This window comes from Sander vitreus, chromosome 11 (assembly GCF_031162955.1).
Source record: "Sander vitreus isolate 19-12246 chromosome 11, sanVit1, whole genome shotgun sequence".
In the NCBI taxonomy this organism is placed as follows: domain Eukaryota; kingdom Metazoa; phylum Chordata; class Actinopteri; order Perciformes; family Percidae; genus Sander; species Sander vitreus.
In genome coordinates, this window is record NC_135865.1 from 13,659,979 (window position 1) to 13,681,620 (window position 21,642).

Genomic DNA, 21,642 nt, shown 5'->3' on the forward strand with positions numbered 1-21,642 from the left:
ACTTAGTTGGGGAGGGTGGGGGTGTTTCTGGCTTGTTTTCTCAATACAATGTAGCTTTGCTTGTTTCCACTTGAGCACACAGGCTTGTGATTTGCTGACCTTTGGAATTTCGGCTATAGAGCAGAGCTAGATGTTCTCGCTAAGCAAACAGGTCAGGTATTTGAATTCCATGCTCCTATGGATATCTAATGTCTCTTTATCTCTCTTTATCTCTCTTTATCTCTCTCTCTCTCTCTCTCTCTCTCTCTCTCTCTCTCTCTCTCTCTCTTTGCTAATATTTAAGTAGAGCTGTATTTTTGTGAATTCCCCTGCTGTGGTTTTGTGTATGTAGTCTGTGTGTACAGGAGTGTGTCTTCGGGCACATGGCAAAAATAGCAGTGTCGGCTTAAACCCACTCTTGTTCTGCTCAGGGCCAAAAGAAGGCTTGACATTGTGTTCATTTTGGACTTTGCATCACAAAGGTGTAGTTTTCACAGATCCAACAATCAGCTAAACACACTCACCATTCCCTAATGCCAGAGCCAGCATCCTCGGCCATCTATATCGTGACTCATTTGACTGTCATTTCACGCCATTTATAGGCCGTGTTTGGTAGTCTCAGCCTCGCCCCGGGATACCAGACCTCCTCCTCTGGCAGTGTCCCCTGCTGGGGTGTGGCCTGAGGATGGAGATTTAACAATGCTTCTCCATTATCCCAACCCCCTACCCACCATGCATCATTACATTCCTACTACTCCCTTTCCATCTTCATCTTCCCCAGAGGTTTGGGCCTGTAACAAGAGAATGGGGTGGAGCATCTGTTCCCCGAGCCTTTCCTTTAAACCCCAGGCCCTCCCTCTCAATCAGTCTTTTTTGATATACCCCTTCTAGTCACAGTTAGTCTTTCTCTCTGCCATCACCACTCACAAACACACATATATACACGACAGACAGACAGACAGACCACCACTACCTTCCTCCGTCTGAGAACATTTACCTACACCCTGTGGTGAAAATGTAGGTTAATCACAATAACTTGATGACTATGGACAACTAAAGGAGGAGCAGGTCTGAACTGTTTGTGTGCCTGCATGTGTGCAGTGTTTTGTCACAAATAGATAGCACATGCTAGAATACAGGATGCAGTGTGCAGTCATATGTGGGATGTTTATACGATTGGCATGGAGAGAACTGATTAGTGATTTTGTACAAAGGGATTTTCTCTTGTGCAGAAATGGTCTGCCCTACTTACAGAGACGCCACTGCAGCCTAACCTGCTGTTCCCAGCTGGTGCTGCTTTGAAATACATCCCCCCTCCTCCTTCTCTTCTCTTCTCTGCTTCTCTCCTCTTCATCTCTCTGCACTCCTACTCTACTGCTCCCCCCCATCCTTTGCTCTTTGAGCTGCGTCCTCTCTGCGTCAGACAGCTCCATTCATGAAAAGTGTGACGTGAGCAGGTCTTCAGCGACTCGGTGACGCTGCCAGCCACCCACTCACATCCCAGGTGCTGCGGGAGTTAGAGGAATGTCCGTCACTCTCCAGCCTCTGTCTCCCTCTCTCCCTGCCTTTCTTGCCGTTTTTCTCCATCTTGACCGTCAGTTCAGCCTTTCTCCCTCAGGCTTTTTTATCCATCCCTGCCTCAGAGCTGAGGGAGGACCATGAATCTGAGCTCAGTCTGCTGTAAGTAATCTGCTGATGCTGTGCTGTACATCTGAGTGGAAGCAGTGTGATGTGGAGGTACTTTGCTCCTTTTTATTGTACTTTGGTGTGTGTGTGTGTGTGTGTGTGTGTGTGTGTGTGTGTGTGTGTGTGTGTGTGTGTGTGTGTGTGTGTGTGTGTGTGGAGACATTCAAATGCGTGTACGTGTGTACTGTTTGTAAGTGGATCAGCTGTGTCAGTGTTTGTTCAGTAGCAGTGCTGCAGGAGTGTGTTAAGTGGTCGTGCGTTGGTGCGTGCAGGAGCTATTTTAGGCTCAGCGATGATACTGCTGCTGCTTTTTGATGCAGTATTTCTCTGTGCCCTCTGAAGGACAGGTTTAAATGTAGGTAAAGGTATAGACCAACAGGACCTCCACCTCCTGATGGAGTAGCAAAATGATATTCTAAGGCATTATAACGCTGGGCAGATGAAAGAGTTTTCTGGGACACACTTGGATTGTGCACTGCCACAGACATTTCAGCATGTGCACATACAACAAATTACATTCACTTTTCTCTTCCAGATTTTATATTACTTAACTGTGCCTCTCTCTTTGTCCATGTTCCCCTTTCTGCTTCACAATCTTTGACTTTTGTCCCCCACTTTGCATCTTCATCCATCTCTTTATTTTACTTGGCTTGGCTGCAGAAAAGCTCTGTGTATGCCCACCTCTGTCTTCTGCTACTAAGCATATTTATGTAACTGCACAGGATGAGTAGCCGGCAGCCGGGCTTTAAAGGAGAAGAGGTAGAGGAGGAGGAGGGGAGAGTTCCATCCATTCTCCACAGAGCGCTTAAAATAATGGCTCCATATTCATATCCATGAGGAGTTTGCCATTTGGATTTTATTTCTAGTGAGAAATAGAAATAAGAAGAGTGTCTAACTTTGGGTACCAGATTTATTATTAAAACTTAGATGAGGTGCATGTTGCAGGGATAGTATGAACCCAGGAGCTAATAGAAGCACTAATGTGTATTGATTTCCTGGCTTTCTGCTGTGGTAGAGTCTGTTTAAGGCAGAAGAAAGGACGTGTACTTGTAGTACAACATCCACTTTCTCATGTGAAACCCATTTTTATTTTTTGCTCTGTAGCTTTGTGTATTTTCATATTGCGGGGCCATTAAAATGGTGTCAGTCACAGCCGGTCTCCTGCAGTATGGGTGTTTGTCTGTTGTGTCACTTTTTGTGTGTCTGTCTCTCTCCTCAACCCTTGTTGTTGGCGGGCCAGGCAGGCCGTCACTATTAAAAGAGCACAAGGGGGATTGTTGTGGCAGCAGCTGCTCTGGTGTGTAGTGTTGAGTGTGTGTGTGTGTTTGTCTGTGTCTTTCTACGTGTGTGAGTGCTGCTGTCTCCTGGCCGTGCAGGGCAGACAGGCCCAGTTCACATGGAGCCGGCTCCTCTTGTGTCCTTTGTTGTCGCTCTGGGAGTCTTTTCCATTGGAGCGTGGTCGGTACTGTATCATGCCGCAAGCAGCCACAGCAGCAACAGCAGAAAAGCAGTTTCTCTTTTTCCTTTTTGTTCGTCTCTCTGATTAATAGTTCTCTGCTCTCACTCTTTTTCTGTTTCCAGACACAAAATGTTCCTCACTATCTCCTTCATTCATAACCTTCCACGTCCCTTTCTGTCTCCCTAATCTGCTTTTCTTCCTCTACTTTTCTCTAAGCCATTTTCTCCCTCCACTGTCTCCTTGGCCCCACTGTCCCTTTCTGTCTGTTTGCATTCATCATCTATCCAAAAGGATATGGTTAGCATTCATAAATGCTTTGTAAAGCTTTATGGTTGAACATTGCTGGTAACAAAGAATCTGCTTGACTGAAAAGGCAGATATTGAAGCTGTGTGAGCTTTTCAGAACAGAGTATGCATGATGGTTTCAGATTTTAGGAGGCTGTGTGTCTTCGTTGCAGTGCTGGCTGCAGCCTCACTGAGAGGCTGGGAGAGAAAAAGCTGGAGGGAGAGTGTGTGACGTGTCGATGGCGCACACTATTTTCTTCAGTTAGTTATTTTTTCCAATTCTGGCTAGTACCGGCTGAGGCTATTTGAGGCACAAGTTATGTGTGTGTGTTTGGAGTGCTAATGATTCACAACCACGTTAAGCACAAATTGTAGTGTATTCCTCTAGAACGTGTTGGTCAGCTGGGTTCTTTTTGTTGAACTCACTAACAAACAAACAGTCAGACATTGATGTTTTGGACTTTTGGAGAAGAAGCCCAGGTGTAGCGGTTTTGTTTTTACACTTTCATCCTCCCATCAGTCAACTCTCTCTGGCAGTTTCATTCATCCACCTGAGTGCCCTCCTCTTCTCTCTGAGATTCCCTACTTCACAACAAACCAGCCATATTCCAGGTGATCCCACCTGGAATGTTTACTTTGACCTTAGCAGGAGCAGCTTTGACCTTGTTCCTATTTGTACCAGCAACACCAGTCAAACCCCGAGCAGGCATGGATTATTGCTCGTTGGCCTGTTTTCCCTTCAGCCACCACCAAGTATTTTAAGTCAGCTCAGGTGAGTCACCAGAGGGAATCAGAATATGAAGAAAAATGGATTATAGGGAAATGTCAGCCATGTGACGGCAGGCCTGAACGCTTTGCCAGAATTTGTTTATTTTCCCCTCCACCTCTGTGCCCGCACCAGCAGATTATTACTTTCACCCACCTACGGCAGGCTGTCCAATCCCCTCTGGCAGGACTCATGGCCATGGTAGCGAGGAAAAGCTGATTTAGACATCGGCCCACATCCCGACCATCAAATCAGGACTGGCCGCTCTGTTGGCAGAGTCATGTTTCTGAGGTCTCTGTATTTGATGTTCATATTGCTGAATATGTTTGTAATGTAATTCTGTCTGACTCCAATGACAAAGAAATCTATGAGCAGTATTTTTCAATTTCTGTTTTATAACATTGTTTACTCACATGATGAACACTGGCCATGAAAGTCCATAGTCTGCATTGACAAGGGAAACAAGTACAGATACCAGAGTTCAGCTGTTTAACTGTGACCCAGAATAACAGACAGTCATGTGTAGTTCAGACCATAGAGACTCCTGAGCGACTGCTGGTAAGAGACTCTTGTATTTGTCCAGTTTATTTTGTTTCAGAACTTTTCCTTTTATTGGTTACTCAAGGTGCTCAGTGGAGACATGTGCTGCTCTCACCATTCATTCTTTGCTCCATTTGTTTTAAGAGAGGAGGACAGGAGGGATAGAAACAGTCTGGAGCAGGTATTTATCTTTCTTTGGACCGTATCTGTGAAAAGATTTGACTGTGGCTCAGTGTGCTGCAGTCATACTTCTCTTTATGCCTATGAGGATCAGATTTTTATAAATCTGCTGGTCAGTTGTTGGAAGCTCGTGAGGCTGAGATTTGTACCCGACTTTTCTTGAGGTGAAGAGTTATAACATGTACTTTGTTGTTCAAAAAATTGTCAATATTTGGATAAATGCTTAATACTATCTTGGATGGTTTACCCCCTCCTCACTTTAAAAATAGTGAAGACCACTATATTGTTGTTCTTTAAAAGCACCACTATTCTGCTTTCCCTGTGTGATGGTCTTAGTGGATTCAAAAGCAACCTTCAGGCTTTTTGGCCTCTCCAAACCTGAGCGTTGGATGAGAGTGAGTGTGACTGGTAGCAGAAGGTCAGGATGGATGCTGTGTTGACATGGTAATGTGTGAATGATGAGGTGGGATAGCGGCTAAATTGGTTCTTTTGTTGGTGGCACAGCTGTCACCTAAAGGGAGGTTCCCGCTATGGGGCCCAGCAGGGCTTCCCTTAATGAGGAGCAGAGTGATGGAGACACAGATGACGCTGCTGCTACTGATGCTGCTGGATGCAATGTACACCTCTGTGTATGTTAGTAAAGGTCTGTCTGTTGCTGTCTTCATATATTGTGGAAGGTCCAGCTGCTTTTGTGAAGGCACAGTACGTCGAAACACAATCTTAACAGCCATGTTGCCATTTGCTGAGTGCCACAAAAATACTCCCTTCCCCAGTGGATTGCTGGGAGTAGTGGGATTATTGGATCCTGCCGGACACGCCCCGTGTGTGTGTGTGTGTGTGTGTGTGTGTGTGTGTGTGAACCTGATCCGCCTGTGCCACCAGCTGCCATGTGTATACACACACACTCATATAAAGTGTGGTGCAGTAACAATATCAGTGAAGTCTTTCTCTGCCAATACTGCTCCACATTTAGAAGTGTGTTCATATACAGTATACTAAAGATGTACTTACCATGATGCATTGTGCTATTGGCCATTGACATTAGGTCGCCTTTAGAGAGGCAAGAAATGAAAGGAAGTGTTTAGAGGATATATGGAGGGGGAGGGCTGAATAGGGTTTGTGTTTGTACAAGCTTGTCTTTAGAGCCCTGTAGAGGGATTAAAGGATCATCCCCTGATAATTTCTCTCTCTCTCTCACTCTCTCTCTCTTTCTTCTTTGTATCCACTCTGCTGAGCATATGCATTGTTTGCTAGCGATATTTACTTTATGCAAACATGTAACAAAAAAATGTTTTAACCTCAAAAGGACGGTCAGTGTGTCCTTTTGCTTAGTCATGGTCACTTTCGGAAAGTCCTGTAAATAAATGACGTGTGTAAATGAAACCCTGGGCCCTTCTTCATGAGGCACAGACATTATTCATGGGATTCTACACACATAGAGATCTTCCATTAGAGATCAATGTGAGAGAATGAGAGGTCCGTTTCCTATTCTTTCTGTCAGATATAGATGCATAGACTCAGTCCTTATTCAGCCGGCTCGGAAAGAGGAAAGAGATTGGGCAGAGAGAGTACAAATGGGTGAACATTATAAGAGGCTGTATAGCATCAGGTTTTCTGTCAGACTGTGCTCTGTAGTCATTATTTAGGCAAGATAATTGTGCAGTTTTTTATAGAGGGTACTGTGCATGCAAGCTTGTGTCGTAACATGCATGCTTCTGTCAAGCCGACCACATCCACTCACGGCGGCCCACATCAGAAGCCCAGCTCCTAGAATCGTCTGTGGGGTGGAATTACAGCACGGGCCTCTACTCGCAGAGCTCGATTGTCTCTGACTGTGGAAGGGACGGATTTATTGGATACCTGAGAGAGCATTCTCTCCTTCCCCTGCACTCTCAGCAACCTGCTTAGAGACAGGCCTGCATTATAGATGAGCTGCTGGCAGCCACTACACTCTCACAGCGCTCAGGTTACCCCCCAGTAGATACACACACCGATACAGTACATGCATTCGCACAAACATGTAAGCGGTATCTCTGTGGACCAATGGACAAGGACGCATATCATGTAACTGCGAGCATCTCCACTTTGAGTCCTGTCAGGAATTTTTAATCCCCTTTCCCTATCTTTTCTGTTCTTCATTTTATTGTCAAGTATCCAAAAAAAAAGAGACAAATAACAATAATAACATGTTGGGCTCTGGAATTCAGGCTTGGTGTCTTAGCTTTGCAGCATTTCGGCAGCAAAATGATCTGCATCAGAGGGATCAAAGATTTATTGTACTTTGACCTATGCCGAGAGGAAGAAATGTACATTCATGCATTTCTCGCTGAGAGCAACATAAACAAAGTGTGTTTCAATTGGACTTCAATTCCCCTTAAGGAAACCTCCACGTAACACAGAGCCAGTTCACTGCTCTGCCTCTCTGTCTCCTCCCTCTTGGACTTTGATCCCCTGTTCCCGACTGTACACACTTTACAGCCTCTCACTATCTCCCTCTCTGTGTCCCTCACTCTCTGTTTTTTTACTGCCCCCTCAGAATTGATTGTATTTTCTTTTTTTGGGGGGGGGGTCAAGTGTCATTTACAAAGCAATTGATTCACTGTTTTGTGCTGCTTTTTTGCCAAGATTTGGCAAAGAAGCACAGTTAGACTGTGGATAAATGACCATTTGTTTGTCTGAAAACACAGTATGCAACAAATTAAATCCCCCATGTGTAGGATTTTAACATTTCTGACTTTGGCAACTCCCAGTGGTAGTGTTGCAAAAGACACTGGGGCAGACAGCATTGCACACCAATACACACCACACTCTAACATCTGACCCACACACACTGAGATAAAGAAAAGGAGAGAAACAAATACTTTTAGACTGACAGTTTTCTTAAAGTGCTCATATTATGCTCATCTTCAGGTTCATAATTGTATTTAGAGGTTGTACCAGAATAGGTTTACATGGTTTAATTTAAAAAAAAAAACACCATATTTTTGTCGTACTGCACATTGCTGCAGCTCCTCTTTTCACCCTGTGTGTTGAGCTCTCCATTTTAGCTGCCGAGTGAGGCATCACACTTCTATTCCATCTTTGTTGGGAGTCGCACATGAGCAGTAGCTAGGTAAGAACAATCAGCCAGTCAGAAGCAGAGTATGAGGGCGTGCCACGCTAGCAGCTAGGCAAGCATTATAACGTGGCGAGCATTATAACGTGTGTTACAAAGTGACGTTTGTCACGGAAGTAAAGGCTGAACTACAATAGAGCTGCTTGGAGCAGTTTGTGAACAGTGTTTTCTGTTGGAGATGGTGAGTCCCTTTGGGTGGACTGTGGGCTTTTTCACTTTGTAAACCTATTACATGCACAAAAAAGATATATAACACAATAAAGGTAAGGGGAAAAGCCAAAAAGCATAATATGAGCACTTTAAGGTTTGTCACATTTTTCTACAAACAAACGTTTGCCATCAGAATAATTTGATGTAAGACGTTATGACCATGCAAAATGCTACATGGTTTTAACCACATATTAGCAGGTTTGGTAGATTGACAAATGTAGTTTTCTGAACTACATCTATGAAATAAAGCATAGCATTTTGGTTAAGCACAGGATACTCAAGCATGAGCATGAATAACAACCTAAATTTCACACTTAGGTTACATGATGACACCAAAGGCAGTTTCATTCGCTTATGAAGACTGAGATGCTATTAATAGCTCAGAAAAAAGTAGGAGGTGGACCTGAGTTGAGACTATGGTCACACTGTATTATCCTTGTTTATTCTTTAAGCTGCTATTCTTTACAGCTGTACATATTTGCGCTGACGTCAGTTGCCATGTTGGAGCAATATGTGTTCTCACGTTTGGGTGACAACTAGGTTGAACTTATATTTTTATGATGATTCAAGTTCAAGACTTTGCTATACATGGGAAGCTATCCCTTTAATATATTTGGGTGTATTTCGACGAAGTTGCAAATCAAAGAGCAGCTTTTAATTGGAAAGATTGGATTTTGATATCATTTTTCATCTGTGTGATAATTTCATGAGATGACGTCTTGATTGTTCAGGTTTTTAATTTGCTGGAGTAACCAAACACAGACACTCCTGTCTGGATATGATATCTACAAATCAACTTTTCAGAAAAATGTCTTGTGTATCACAATTATGGGTGTCACGATTTCGATTTTAAATCGCAACATTGATCGAAATGAGCTTTTGATTTTGACTATCAAAATTAAAAGCAGGATCAGCATTCCCCCAGTATTTTATTCTCTCTCCACCCCCGCCTACAAAGTAAAAAAACACACAGAGACAGCGTAGTTTACTGGCTGGTAGCATGCAGCTAAAGACACAAGGTAACGTTAGCTTACCAGTGGCCTGCAGCTACTCTTTTCCAAACACCATGGCCACTGCCGGAGTCGGACAAAAACAAGTACTGGAAAATCCTCCTGCTTCCCTGAAGTCACCGCTGTGGCAACTTTTTGCCTTCCCCGCGATTGAGTTATGTAAACAAACAATGACGGTAAAGCATGTGGGCTCTAACCACAATTAGGGCTGCAACAACGAACCGATAAAATTTGATTATTAAAAAAATTGGCAACGAATTATCTCCGTGACTGAGTGGCATATTGATACAACGAATCGATACGAATCGATAATGAAATTCTCCAGAGTTGAGCGCAGAGCGGAGCGGCGCAGCGCGGAGCGGCGCAGCGCAGAGCGGCGCAGCGCAGAGCGGCGCAGCGCAGAGCAACGCAGAGCAACGCAGCGCAAAAGAAAGGAAAAAAAAGCAGAGCGGGGGTAGAGGAAATACGGAGAGAGACCGGAGAGACCCGTAACGTTGTTCTGAAACACACGGCGGAGGCAGAGAAATCAGTACGACCTAAGTCATCCAAGGTGTGGGAGCATTTCACACTAAATAAATCGAAAACGTGTTAATTGCAAGATAAGCAAAAGCGACATGGCATGGCACAGGCGCACCACGGTGATGATTCAGCACCTAAAACGTAAACATGTTGGAGTCTTTGATGAGGACGAAGGGAGTTCAACAGCAAGGTAAAGTCACTACAGAATCCTACTTTTGTTCCGTTTTGAAGTGAGGAATGTAACGTCCCTCCAGTAGCTCTTCTGGTGCTGGTATTTACTCGTTATCCAGCTTGACAAGCATGACAAGCTAGCGTTAGCTCGTTAATAACAGTAGTAAAGCAGGGGTGGTATAATTTGCAAGACTAAGACTTTTTATTCACTTGCCTTTTTTGGCCCATTAATTTTTCAATATATTGTCATGTATATATTCTTTGCTTTGTCCCATATCAGTTATTGTTGACAAATATATTTGTGTGTGTTGTACTTTTTAATTTCATTTTAAAGTTCTTTTATAGCACTTGGTCATCTTAAGCTGTGTTTAAATGTGGTGTACTAATGAACTTAACTTGCACTTACTACAATGATGGTAATAATTTAATGAATAAGCTGTGAAGTGAACGTGTGTGTGTGTGTGTGTGTGTGTGTGTGTGTGTGTGTGTGTGTGTGTGTTTTGTCGGTATCTGCTCTTTGGGTTACTTAACTAACTAATCAAGTATGTATGTATATATTGAGCTGATGTAAATTAATGCTTTTTTGTTTTTTTATCCGATTCATTGATTAATCGACAGATTATTATTAAATAAATTATTATTATTATTTATTAAGATAATCGTTAGTTGCAGCCCTAATCACAATATACATCAATACATACACTAATAGGCTGGTTGATGATGGTATTGGTTTTACTTCCGGTGATTCAGTGACTGAAGTGAACTAGTATATTTGCTCTGCGGCTGGCTACGGGCCTATGGTGGCTATGGCCGGCCTTGCTAGTTTAAGCAGTGAGAATGGGCTGTGCGTGCCAGATGTTTTGCTGTCTCAGCTGTCCTAATACACAGCAAGACTTTTAATCCCTGCTATGCTGTTACTGCTTCACAGAGAACATAAAGTGTGTGTGTGTGTGTGTGTGTGTGTGTGTGTGTGTGTGTGTGTGATTGGTTTAATCCAACTGTTTCCCAGAATTGCATTATTTTATCTACTTTGCAATGTCTTTCATTTAGCAACTCTGTTTCTTATGCACTGATTTAAAGCTTATACGATATTTCCTAACCACCTCTACCCTACAGTGTTTGCACTACATAGTTAAAAATAATCATCAATAATGTAAGCTCTCTCTATATCAGATCTATGAGAGGATTGCATTTCTCTTTGTGGAAGTAATAGGGCCCCATGGCAACAGTTCTAATCACGTTTATGTTGTATCAGAGGTGTTTATAATCATCCAAATGGATTTAACTCAGGTTTTTATTTTAATCTGCATTTCATTTTAATTTAGATAACTTGTCTCTCTTTCTTGTTCTGTTCCCTCTGCAGGTGATTTTCAACATTCAGACAAACCAGTGTGTTAGGACGCACCCCACTCATTGACACTGGGTAGCCCATGCACATGCACGACACCATGGGTAGCTCCCCCGAGGTGCTCTCTTGGACTTCCTGCCCCAGTCTGCTGGTGGGCAAGCTGAAGGAGGAGCTCAAACTCACCGTGGTTGGGGACACCATGAAGAAATCCAACTTGCCCAACTCCCAACCTCAGCCTCCTCAGGCCCCTCCGTCCAATTTACCACCTCAGATTATCACAGACCTGGCTCCGCTGACACAACTGCCCGTTCCCCTGCAGACGCCCAGCCAGGACGAAGACTCAATGCTGGTGGGTATAACTCCCCCAAACACAGCCTTGAGTGTGGACTCAACACGGAGCGAGGGTGGGCACTTTGACAACAGCGTGCTCCAGCTGCAGGAGCAGGACCATGAGGAAGCCAGATCGCCAGCCTCTTGTGAGCACGGCGGGTGTGGCAGTGGTATGGAGGAGCAGATGGGAGAAGGGGAATGCCCCATGCACCACAATGTAGAGGGGAGGCAGAGCCACCACCATCACCCTGATGACATCAAGCTGCACTTCCACAGAGCGGGGCCTGGGTCGGGTGGGTTCTTAGAAGGGCTGTTTGGCTGTCTTCGGCCTGTCTGGAATATCATAGGGAAGACATATTCAACAGAATACAAGCTACAACAGCAAGGTTAGTTCTGGGTTTCATCTTTCTGCATGGAATCAATTTAGGAAACTAAATGCTCACTGTTCAAATGTCTCTTTAAGGCTTCTTAAAAAACAACCTTTAGATTCCCTTCCGTTTCTCCTGATGTAGTCTGAAACTGTAATTAAATAGCCAAGCCCAGCTTCACCATATTGCTGTTGTGGGTGAAGCTGTACAGCTGTCAGTTTGAATTGAGGTCATGGTTAAGGTAGACTGACCTTGCTGCCAGGCTGCCTGTAAAGGCTGGACACAGAGGCTGCAACAAGATACAGTCCAGGTCAGACAGAACTGGGCTGGGTTTTGTGGTTGGTCCTGTCCAATTGTATTTATATATATATATATAATATAGGAAATTTAAAGTACTTGACATTTATTTTAAAAGTGATTGTGTTTTTTTTTTCTTTAAGTTAGAATTCATTTTTAAAAGAATAGTTCCAACTTTTCAATTTCATTTACTTCTTGACATCACCACATTGGTTACCATGAGCAGATGCCATTTTGACAAAATGTAATTTACTTGTTTCCAGACATGTGGGAGGTTCCATTTGAGGAGATTTCGGAGTTGCAGTGGCTGGGCAGCGGTGCTCAGGGAGCTGTCTTCTTGGGCAAGTTCCGCTCTGAGGAGGTGGCCATCAAGAAGGTGCGTGAGCAGAAGGAGACAGACATTAAACATCTGCGAAAACTCAAGCATCCCAATATCATCAGCTTCAAGTAAGTCTACAACAACTAGACCTTGCATGAAACCTAATGTTGTCTTGTTGTTTTCAGCTGGTGGAGCTCTGATGGTTTCCAAATGTGCACAGTTGGCACATACTGGGGTTTATCATTATCAAGATCCGTTGATCTATAAAGGTGTTTCCTGTGTTTTGTCCAACTTAGAGGTGTGTGCACCCAGGCGCCTTGTTACTGCATCATCATGGAGTACTGTGCCCAGGGCCAGCTGTATGAGGTGCTGAGGGCGGGGAGGAAAGTGACCCCCAGGATGCTGGTGGATTGGGCCTCAGGCATTGCCAGCGGCATGAACTACCTACACCTGCACAAGATCATCCACAGAGATCTTAAGTCTCCCAAGTGAGTTTCCTCTTTTCCTGGTATTGTAAAATGTGTGTATGAGTATCATTTTTTATAATTCTTCATTCAATTTGACTTTTGTAACTTTTTAACTCTTAACTCAAATGCTATTCTCAGGATTAATAAAAGCGTGTTGCCTTGACATAAGAGTAAGACACAGTGTCCTGTCTCATCCTGCTCCTCCTTTCTCATCCTCTGCACACTGTAGCCCTGTTTCTCTAATCAATATCATCATGCTGCTCCAGTGCCACACACTGTATTAGTCAGCAGAATGATAGCAGGCTGAATGTGCTGGAAAGGTCAGAGTCATTTGGCTAATGGGGTGTTGCAGATGCAGAAATGTGCCTCTGTCTTTTAGGCTTGAAGATTGAAAAAAAGTCATACCCCTTTAAAACCAGCGGAAATGTCACAGGAGAAACTTGACGGTCTGAATGGTTTAACCCAGGTCATCTGACCTGGATTAATGTCGATCTGACACTGCATGGCTTCAATATGAAAGAGTGAACATGGGTTTTTATAATAACTCTAGAATTACTATGCTATTGATATAGATTGTTATTATAGGATTACCATAAACTTGTAGGAGATACTGTCTTCTTTGGTCCACTTAATCAAGAAGTCTGACCTTGCTAACAAATCTGTGTTTTCTGTTTGTTTATGTTTTAGTGTTTTGGTGACCCACAACGACACTGTGAAAATCTCCGACTTTGGAACGTCCAAAGAGCTCAGTGACAAAAGTACAAAGATGTCATTTGCAGGTACGGTGGCCTGGATGGCCCCAGAAGTGATAAGAAATGAGCCTGTGTCTGAGAAGGTAGACATCTGGTGAGTACTTACATTTTAGGGCAGTGTTCAACTGTTACAGAAAAAGTCTAATATTTTAAGAGTCATCTGTTGATGTTGCTGTAGTGAAACCTGACTCTCTTTGCTTGTGTGTTGTGTGTTGCAGGTCATTTGGAGTTGTGTTGTGGGAACTTCTGACCGGAGAGATTCCCTACAAAGACGTGGACTCCTCAGCCATCATTTGGGGTGTTGGCAGCAACAGTCTTCACCTTCCTGTCCCCTCCACCTGCCCGGACGGCTTCAAAATACTCATGAAACAAACATGGTCAGTGTGGATCATATATTATGTTGTATAGTATCTTTGTCCACAGCGTCGGTTACTATTACTGTTAAGAAGGTTTTGCACCACACAGGATTGCCTAAAAGTACATTCTTACCGTTCTCATTTAATCACATCTCTTCTCCCTGTTATTTTCTGATTCCAGGCAAAGCAAGCCCAGGAATAGGCCTTCGTTTCGTCAGATCCTCCTACACCTCGACATTGCCTCCGCTGATGTCCTGGGAGCTCCTCAGGAAACCTACTTCAAGTCTCAGGTTGGCACTATAACTGCAAAACATAATAACATTCACTATGTATAGGTCACAAGACTCTATACACTTCTTAAGATAAGTTGATGTGCACCAACAGTGAGCGCACAAGCCTCACACAGTATTTACTTGTTCTAGATATTATTGTTCTTCTAGGTACAACGCTGACTTTAAGTCATCTAATGGCTTTTGTGTCTGGGAGTGAATTGTCAGCTTTTTGACTGTGTCCGTCCAAATTACAGGCAGAATGGAGGGAGGAAGTGAAGAAACATTTTGAGAAGATCAAAAGTGAAGGCACCTGTATCCACAGGCTGGACGAGGAGCTGATCCGACGCAGGCGGGATGAACTCAGGTGTGTAAGAAAGGAGAGTCAGAAGGAGACATGACCAACTTTACAGGAAAAGAAAGCAATTATAAACATGCAATCCATAGCTACTCCTGACTCATGCATTTGAATTACTTTTGCATGGATGTATTTTTTCTTGTTCATGATGTAGTTTTTAAATTGAAGCAGAAGTTGGTGGAAGTGAATATTTGTCTGCATTTCCTAAACTCTCAGACACGCACTGGACATCCGGGAGCACTATGAGAGGAAGCTGGAGAGAGCCAACAACCTCTACATGGAACTCAGTGCCATCATGCTGCAGCTGGAGGTCCGAGAAAAGGAACTAATGAAGTATGTAAATAAATGCTTTATCACAGTAATCATCAGCTAGCCTTACTGCTGTCCTGCCCCTTTCCTCATTATCAGGCCTTACTTGTGTGTATACTACTATTGCCCCTTTATAGAAGGCATTTCCAGTAATGAAATATTTTAAAGTATTACAATGGCCTGGCAAGACAACTAACCATATTGAGAATAATTGAGTATAACAAAGCCATTGTTCTGGGTCAGTTTGTAGTCAAGAGAACAGTATGGGGGTTTTGAGTCACATCATAAACAATTCTCAAAAGAATGACTCAAATAAAAAACTGACTCACTGAGTTTTTCCTCCCTTGATTTGTTGCCAATTCCTTGACCTAATTTGTCATCCTTCAGAGAATATATTTATACACCTTACTTGATTTCTGTCTTCTAGAGTTTGGAGTAATGAAAGTACAACTCTCTGTAGAACTTAATGTGAATGCTGCTCACTGTTATATAACTCCAAAACTAATTCTGCCATCCCTGAAGGAGAGAGCAGGCAGTGGAGAAGAAATATCCCGGGACCTATAAGCGCCACCTGGTCAGACCCATCGTCAGGTCCAACGCTGTAGAGAAGCTCATCAAGAAGAAAGGAAGCATGTCCCACAAACCTGGGATGCCCCCCACTAAAAGGTCTGAAACGTAGTAAATTGAACAGCTAATTGTAAAAGAAAAAATGTTTCCTGTTTCCTATTCAGGTTCATCTAGATGATTAGTTAGAAATGTATTCATATATATATATGTATTCATAAGGGACAATTCTCAGTAAAGTAAGATGAATTACTATATGTTCTGCTAAAGCCAGAAGTGTCATTGGAAGACATTGGACATACACTGTTGGTGAGAAACATTATTTTAGATATATTATGTTAATGTTGCTGAATGGATTTCTTTTAGGCCAGACTTGCTTCGTTCTGATGGCATCCCCAGCCTCGACCCTCTTCCCTCCCCCTCACCTCTATCAGCCAGCCCAAAGGTCTCCACACCTCCTGGCAAAGCCCGCTACCGAAGCAAGCCTCGTCACCGCCGGGCCAACAGTAAAGGAAGCCATAGCGAGTTCCCCGGGGTGCTGAAGCCTCTTTCTGGGGCATTAGAGGACACCCAGTCTCTCCAGGAGCAGCCGTTCCTCCATCACCATCACCACCATCCGCCAACCGAGGGGCCCTTCCTCCCCTTGAAGGGCCGCGAGGAGGCCGTTGTCAACTGTGCCAACAACCTGCGCTACTTCGGCCCCGCTGCTCCCCTCCGTAGCCCTCAGACAGACCACATGCAGCGTCGCGTTTCTGGCTCCAGCCCTGACATCATATCCACTGCTGTGGATGCAGACACGCGACAGCGGACTTCATCCACCAGCTCCAATCCTGTTCCAGGTGCTGGTGCTGGTTCTTTGTGTCCCAGCTGCCAGGCTCAACCCTTCCCTGGCTGCCTACACTGTCAGGAGACCCCTCCTGCATCAAGCCACCCAGAGTTGCCCCACTACTCCCTGCTCAACACCCATGAGAGCACCGCTTCTTCTTTAGGGGCTCCCAGCAAAGATCCAGCCTCAGACAGAGAGGCCACAAAGAAGGCTCAGCCACAGGAACAAGAGGCATCCCAACGCACTCACACCCTGCTCACTGCACTGCCTCGTACTCTCAGACCTCTCAGGAAGGTGAGCAAAGCTGGTAGCTTTGAGTGAGTCTGTTTTATGGGTTTGTGTTAAGAAAACTGTGAAAGATGATGGATTAACAGCTGTAATTGCTTCTCTGACAGGGTGGCGATGAGTCCTCTGAAGAGGAAGAGGGGGAGGTTGATAGTGAAGTGGAGTTTCCAAGGAGACAGAGGTAAAATGCAGTTTGCAACCTTGACCTTCGCTGTGTTGTAACACTGTTACATCATGTGGAGCAACAAAAGAAAATTACAGACCATTCACCATATCATAACCTTAAATAATCATTACAGTAAAGTTTGTAATACTGTCCCAAATACAGTGAACCAGTCTGAAAGGTATCTACTGGATAACAGCATCAACATTTTTTTGTATTCTTCCTCTGCTCCCTCATAGACCTCATCGCTGTATGAGCAGCTTCCAGTCCTACTCCACCTTCAGCTCAGAGAACCTGTCGGTGTCTGACGGAGAGGAGGGAAACACCAGCGACCACTCCCACAGCGGGCCCCTGGAGAGGATGAGTACCAGTCAGGAGGAACACCTGGATGAGCTGCTGTCGCACACACCGGAAATCCCCATCGACATCTCCACCCAGTCAGACGGCCTCTCTGACAAGGAGTGCGCCGTCCGCAGGGTAAAGACCCAGATCTCGCTGGGAAAACTGTGCTCCGACGAACACAGCTACGAGGTCAGTACTGTGGATGTGTGTGGTCCCATCATGTCAGCTCTGTAATGTTAGCCAGGCTAGCGACGATCAAATAATAAACATTGCAAAGCAGTTGCCTGATGCTGAATCTGTCTTTTCTCTCTAATGTTTCTCCTAGAATCCTCTACAGTTTAGGGATTCAGACTGTGATACGTCAGAAGCAGAGTGCTCCGATGCCACCATTAGAAACAACAAAATCGGGGCTCCTTCCTCGTGGTGAAACCCAACCCGAGGCTTGGTTCTGTTTTTGCCTGGAGGCCATCGTGTCCCACTCTGCCCTGCAGAAAATACAGCAATAAGAGGACGACATTGTAAACAAAGCTCCCTATAGCCAAGCCCCATGCAATCTCTCCCAGAGCCTCCGCCAGAACTACCCTTCCCTTCATAAACCCCCATTCCCCCCATCTCTAGCACAGCATCCAAGCAACCCATGGCAGGGATTCCCTTTTGAATGATAATGTACAGTAGATAATGTAACATTTATAATTTATTTTTGTCTGAGTATTGAAGGAAAATTCAGGACATCTGTAAATTCTCTGATCTGAACAGAGAAAAACTATTACTGACTATTTGAAACTGAGCATGGGCTAAGTGTGTGCTGATGATGATGATGATGATGATGATGATGAGAAGGAGGATGTGTTGAAGTGCTGATGTATCAGAGGCTGACAACTAGCAGTGTGAAGCTACATCACTGCAATTGTTGGTCTCTCAGGTGAGTGTCACTACAAGCCTTTTGATCTGGCTATCGTTGCTCTCAGCATCTTACTGTTTTAGACCGAAATCCCCAATCAACAAGGACCCCCTCTTACTAAAGTAAGATCAACCTGCTTTATCATGAGGTGACAGCGCAGAGCCCCAGTACGCCGCCTCACCCACTTCCATCCCGTCCCCACCGTGGTGAGTTGGGGAACAGGGAGCTCTTGAAAGCAGTGTGAACACCAGCATGAACAGCCTGCCTCGCGACCAGACTCCCTCCCTCCCTTAGAAACCACCACGTGTCTAGTCTGTCATCAAGATCCCCGCTGAACTTTTCCAAGCATGCTTGTGTAGCTCGCAAAATGCAAACGCTGCCAGAAGACTGCATGAAGTAGACAAGCTAACAGAGCAACAGAGCTGAAGACTCAGCTGACAGCTAAGGAGAAGATAAAAAAGAGACTTCCTCTGTGATCCAGCTCATCCTTCTCCGAGACACGTCATCATCAATCAGATGTCATGACCAGAGTTGTTTAGGTGTGCGTGTGCGTGTGCACACAAAGCCCTTTCCTCTCCATTAGACATTACAGTTTCAAGTCTCATCTCAGGATTGTTCGAGGACTGTGAGAAACTGGACTGGACCAATTATTGTATATATACATAATAATATACATAATATGGACCATACAAGAATATTAAAAAAGGTCTTACAGATAGCCTTGATGTTCAACCCTTTATTGATGTAACAGACATTAATGTTATGTAGAGACATAGAGCGTTTTACTTGCAATCCAGGTGCAGTATCCCATTTCTTAAAATCACTAGGTGCATCGTCTCCCATTTACCGTTTTCTAGCAGGGTACTTTTTACTGTCTTATCCACAATGTCCAAAAATAATAATTGTTTTCTGTGCTGTAGTGAATAAAACAGCAATAATGTAGGTTGGCGCTCAGGTGAGAAAGAAGTTGCTTGCTCAGGATCCAGGGCGTCTAGCTGGCTAGACACAATACAGTGACTGGTGGCTGGCTAGAGGAGAGCAGCAAGTGTCAAACAGCTTATTATAGAAGCTATATTTTTAAATTGTCCCATTTTTAGGAACTCCTTTCTGGGGGTTTGATGCTCAGGTTTTATGTTGCCGATTGAGAGCAGGAGCAATATATCAACAGCCACTAGATGGTGACAGTTACAATGACTTACTTTGCCTGGTGTTATGTAAATGTCCTGGCTCCTTTCCTTTCTTTCTACCCAAGATACATTGGGCATTTCTGCCGTTTAATGGATAGGACAGCTCAGATATGAAAGGGGAGAGAGAGGGGGGAGGGAGAGGGAAACCGTCGGACCTTCTGCGTTGAGGAATAAACCTCAATATATGTGCGCCTGCTCAACCAATTGAGCTAACCGGCTGTGGGTCATGTTTCCCATGACCATCCAAATCCTTGAGTATCCCAGCAATTTTACTATTTTTGACTAGTTGTCTTTAAAAAGGGTTACTGCATCTGTGAGAGCTTTATTTTTTATCCCTATTAGAGTGTTTGTCATCCATCTTAATGATTCTGTGGTTGAAAAATAGCCAGCCAGGGTTGAACTTAACAATAATGATGTCAAGTGTGTGCAGATGGCTGAGATTCTAAGTTGGGAATAAAAGCCAGAGACAAGGCCACAGAGCAATAAAGCTGCTCTTGGTTTTCAAAAACCTCATCTCAGTGTTAGTTACTCCTGTATGTAAACATCTGTAAATGTAATGTAATCTGTTTTTGTCCTCTCTCTATAACGTATCGCACAGCTCTGACAGAGCCTTCTGTCACTGATGACTAGCGCGACTGGTTGAAAATGAGAAGGAAGTTCTTTCATCTGTATGACATTGGTATTGACCACCGCAGGAGTGTGAGTCATGAGAACCGAGTAGCACAAGGTGAATCTAAAACTGTACTGATGGATCAATTACCCTTTTGCTTGAAAGCTTTGACAAAGGCTTGGTACTGAAAGCAGCGGTTGCCTTTCCTCGAGCCTCCTTAAACCTTCTTCATTCTGTTCATGTATGTGTGAAATAACCTAGTATATTGTAATGACTGGGTAATACGATCAAGCTGTTCATAACATTGTCTTTCTGGCATATTATCCTATGAAATATGATTGTTTAAGTTTTAATTTAATTTTGATTCTTTTTTTTCTTTTCTTTGTTTTTGTAGCTGGCCTACATGATTATTTAATTAATTTATTATGAATGACTGGTAAGGTTTGTGTTCTTTTTAATTTCAGGCAGCTTTAGAAAAGTTATGACCTTATGGTTATTTCCTGAAAAGTATTATTTAAAGGAAGCACATTCAATTGGTATCAGAAGAGGACAGTATTTGTATGGGAGAACAAAAGCATTGTCATATCATGGGCATCATTTTTGTCTTTGTGACCCTGCGGGGGACTATTCATCATTTAGATCATGATGTATTGATTTAGCCGACTTTTCATCAGTAATTAGCAACATCAGGCATTCCTAAAGCTTTTTAGGCTATAGGGAATCGATTCTAATACAACCAAAAGCCAGTCCGTGGACTGTCACAGGAGGGTAAATGAGACGTTAACCCTGAAGGCATGTGTGATGCCGACTTCTGTTGTTCTGCAGAGATCCCTTTCTCTCGTTTTTAATCAGAATACCAGTAACTTACATCTGAATTTCTGTGAAATTGTCTCTAACTGTAGACATCATGTTGCCTCATCCCATGTATTTAACATTTGTTTCTTTGTTACTCTCATTTCCAACTCCCTTTCCTATTGAATGGCATTATGATCAACCAATCCTGTCCGTTTCCTGTATTATCCAGTATACAGTGCAATGGGTATCTGGGAGAATAAAATCAGAGCAAACAACTGCATGGAATAAATGCTGATGTACTGTACCCAACACACTGTGGTCTGTCTCTTCTGTGACACAATAGATGCTTGTTTATTTTCATCTCATTAACTATACCCATAATTTATAGATTTTTAGAGAATAATTCCATGCATGTTTCATGTGTAGTCATAGAAGCTACAGTACCCGTAGTCCAAGGGTTTTATATAACATCAATGTAATATGAAACACGACCATAGCCAGGATTTTAGAAGTACTGAGGCTGCACAATTTCACCCCCTTAAATACATATATTTCTTACATTATTTTTATTTATTTATTTGACTGTTTAGTTATATTTTCTGTAAATTGTATCTCCCTTCATAACGTTTTTTTTTTTTATCCAAACTGCCAGGAAATTGTTGGAGAACACTAAATCCATTAATTTGAACACCCGGACCATTCAAAGATACTGATTCTAAAGAATAGCAGAAGTAGACTTACAAATCACTCTGCATGACTTCTGTAAGTGTATGTGTAAACTCCTCCTCAGATTGTTAAATATCCAAATTCTGAGAAACAATACTGAGGACATGACTGGTAGCTATAACCCTGATATGGTGTTTTTAAAATTTTTAT

At 43.5% G+C, this 21,642-nt stretch overlaps 1 protein-coding gene across 1 annotated transcript in view; it reads left to right on the forward strand.

Annotated features, from left to right (window-relative positions):
• Positions 1–21,070, forward strand: part of map3k13 (mitogen-activated protein kinase kinase kinase 13) — a 38,868-nt gene extending 17,798 nt beyond the window's left edge. Inside the window, exons 2-14 of the mRNA XM_078261719.1 lie at positions 11,284–11,984; positions 12,527–12,710; positions 12,879–13,070; positions 13,737–13,895; positions 14,020–14,178; positions 14,339–14,447; positions 14,684–14,793; positions 15,001–15,117; positions 15,616–15,759; positions 16,024–16,777; positions 16,879–16,949; positions 17,171–17,462; positions 17,599–21,070. Of these exons, the coding sequence (XP_078117845.1) occupies positions 11,351–11,984; positions 12,527–12,710; positions 12,879–13,070; positions 13,737–13,895; positions 14,020–14,178; positions 14,339–14,447; positions 14,684–14,793; positions 15,001–15,117; positions 15,616–15,759; positions 16,024–16,777; positions 16,879–16,949; positions 17,171–17,462; positions 17,599–17,700 (3,027 nt within the window). The 5' untranslated portion in view covers positions 11,284–11,350 and the 3' untranslated portion in view covers positions 17,701–21,070. The remainder of the gene's footprint in view (positions 1–11,283; positions 11,985–12,526; positions 12,711–12,878; positions 13,071–13,736; positions 13,896–14,019; positions 14,179–14,338; positions 14,448–14,683; positions 14,794–15,000; positions 15,118–15,615; positions 15,760–16,023; positions 16,778–16,878; positions 16,950–17,170; positions 17,463–17,598) is intronic.
• The last annotated feature ends 572 nt before the right edge of the window (positions 21,071–21,642 follow it).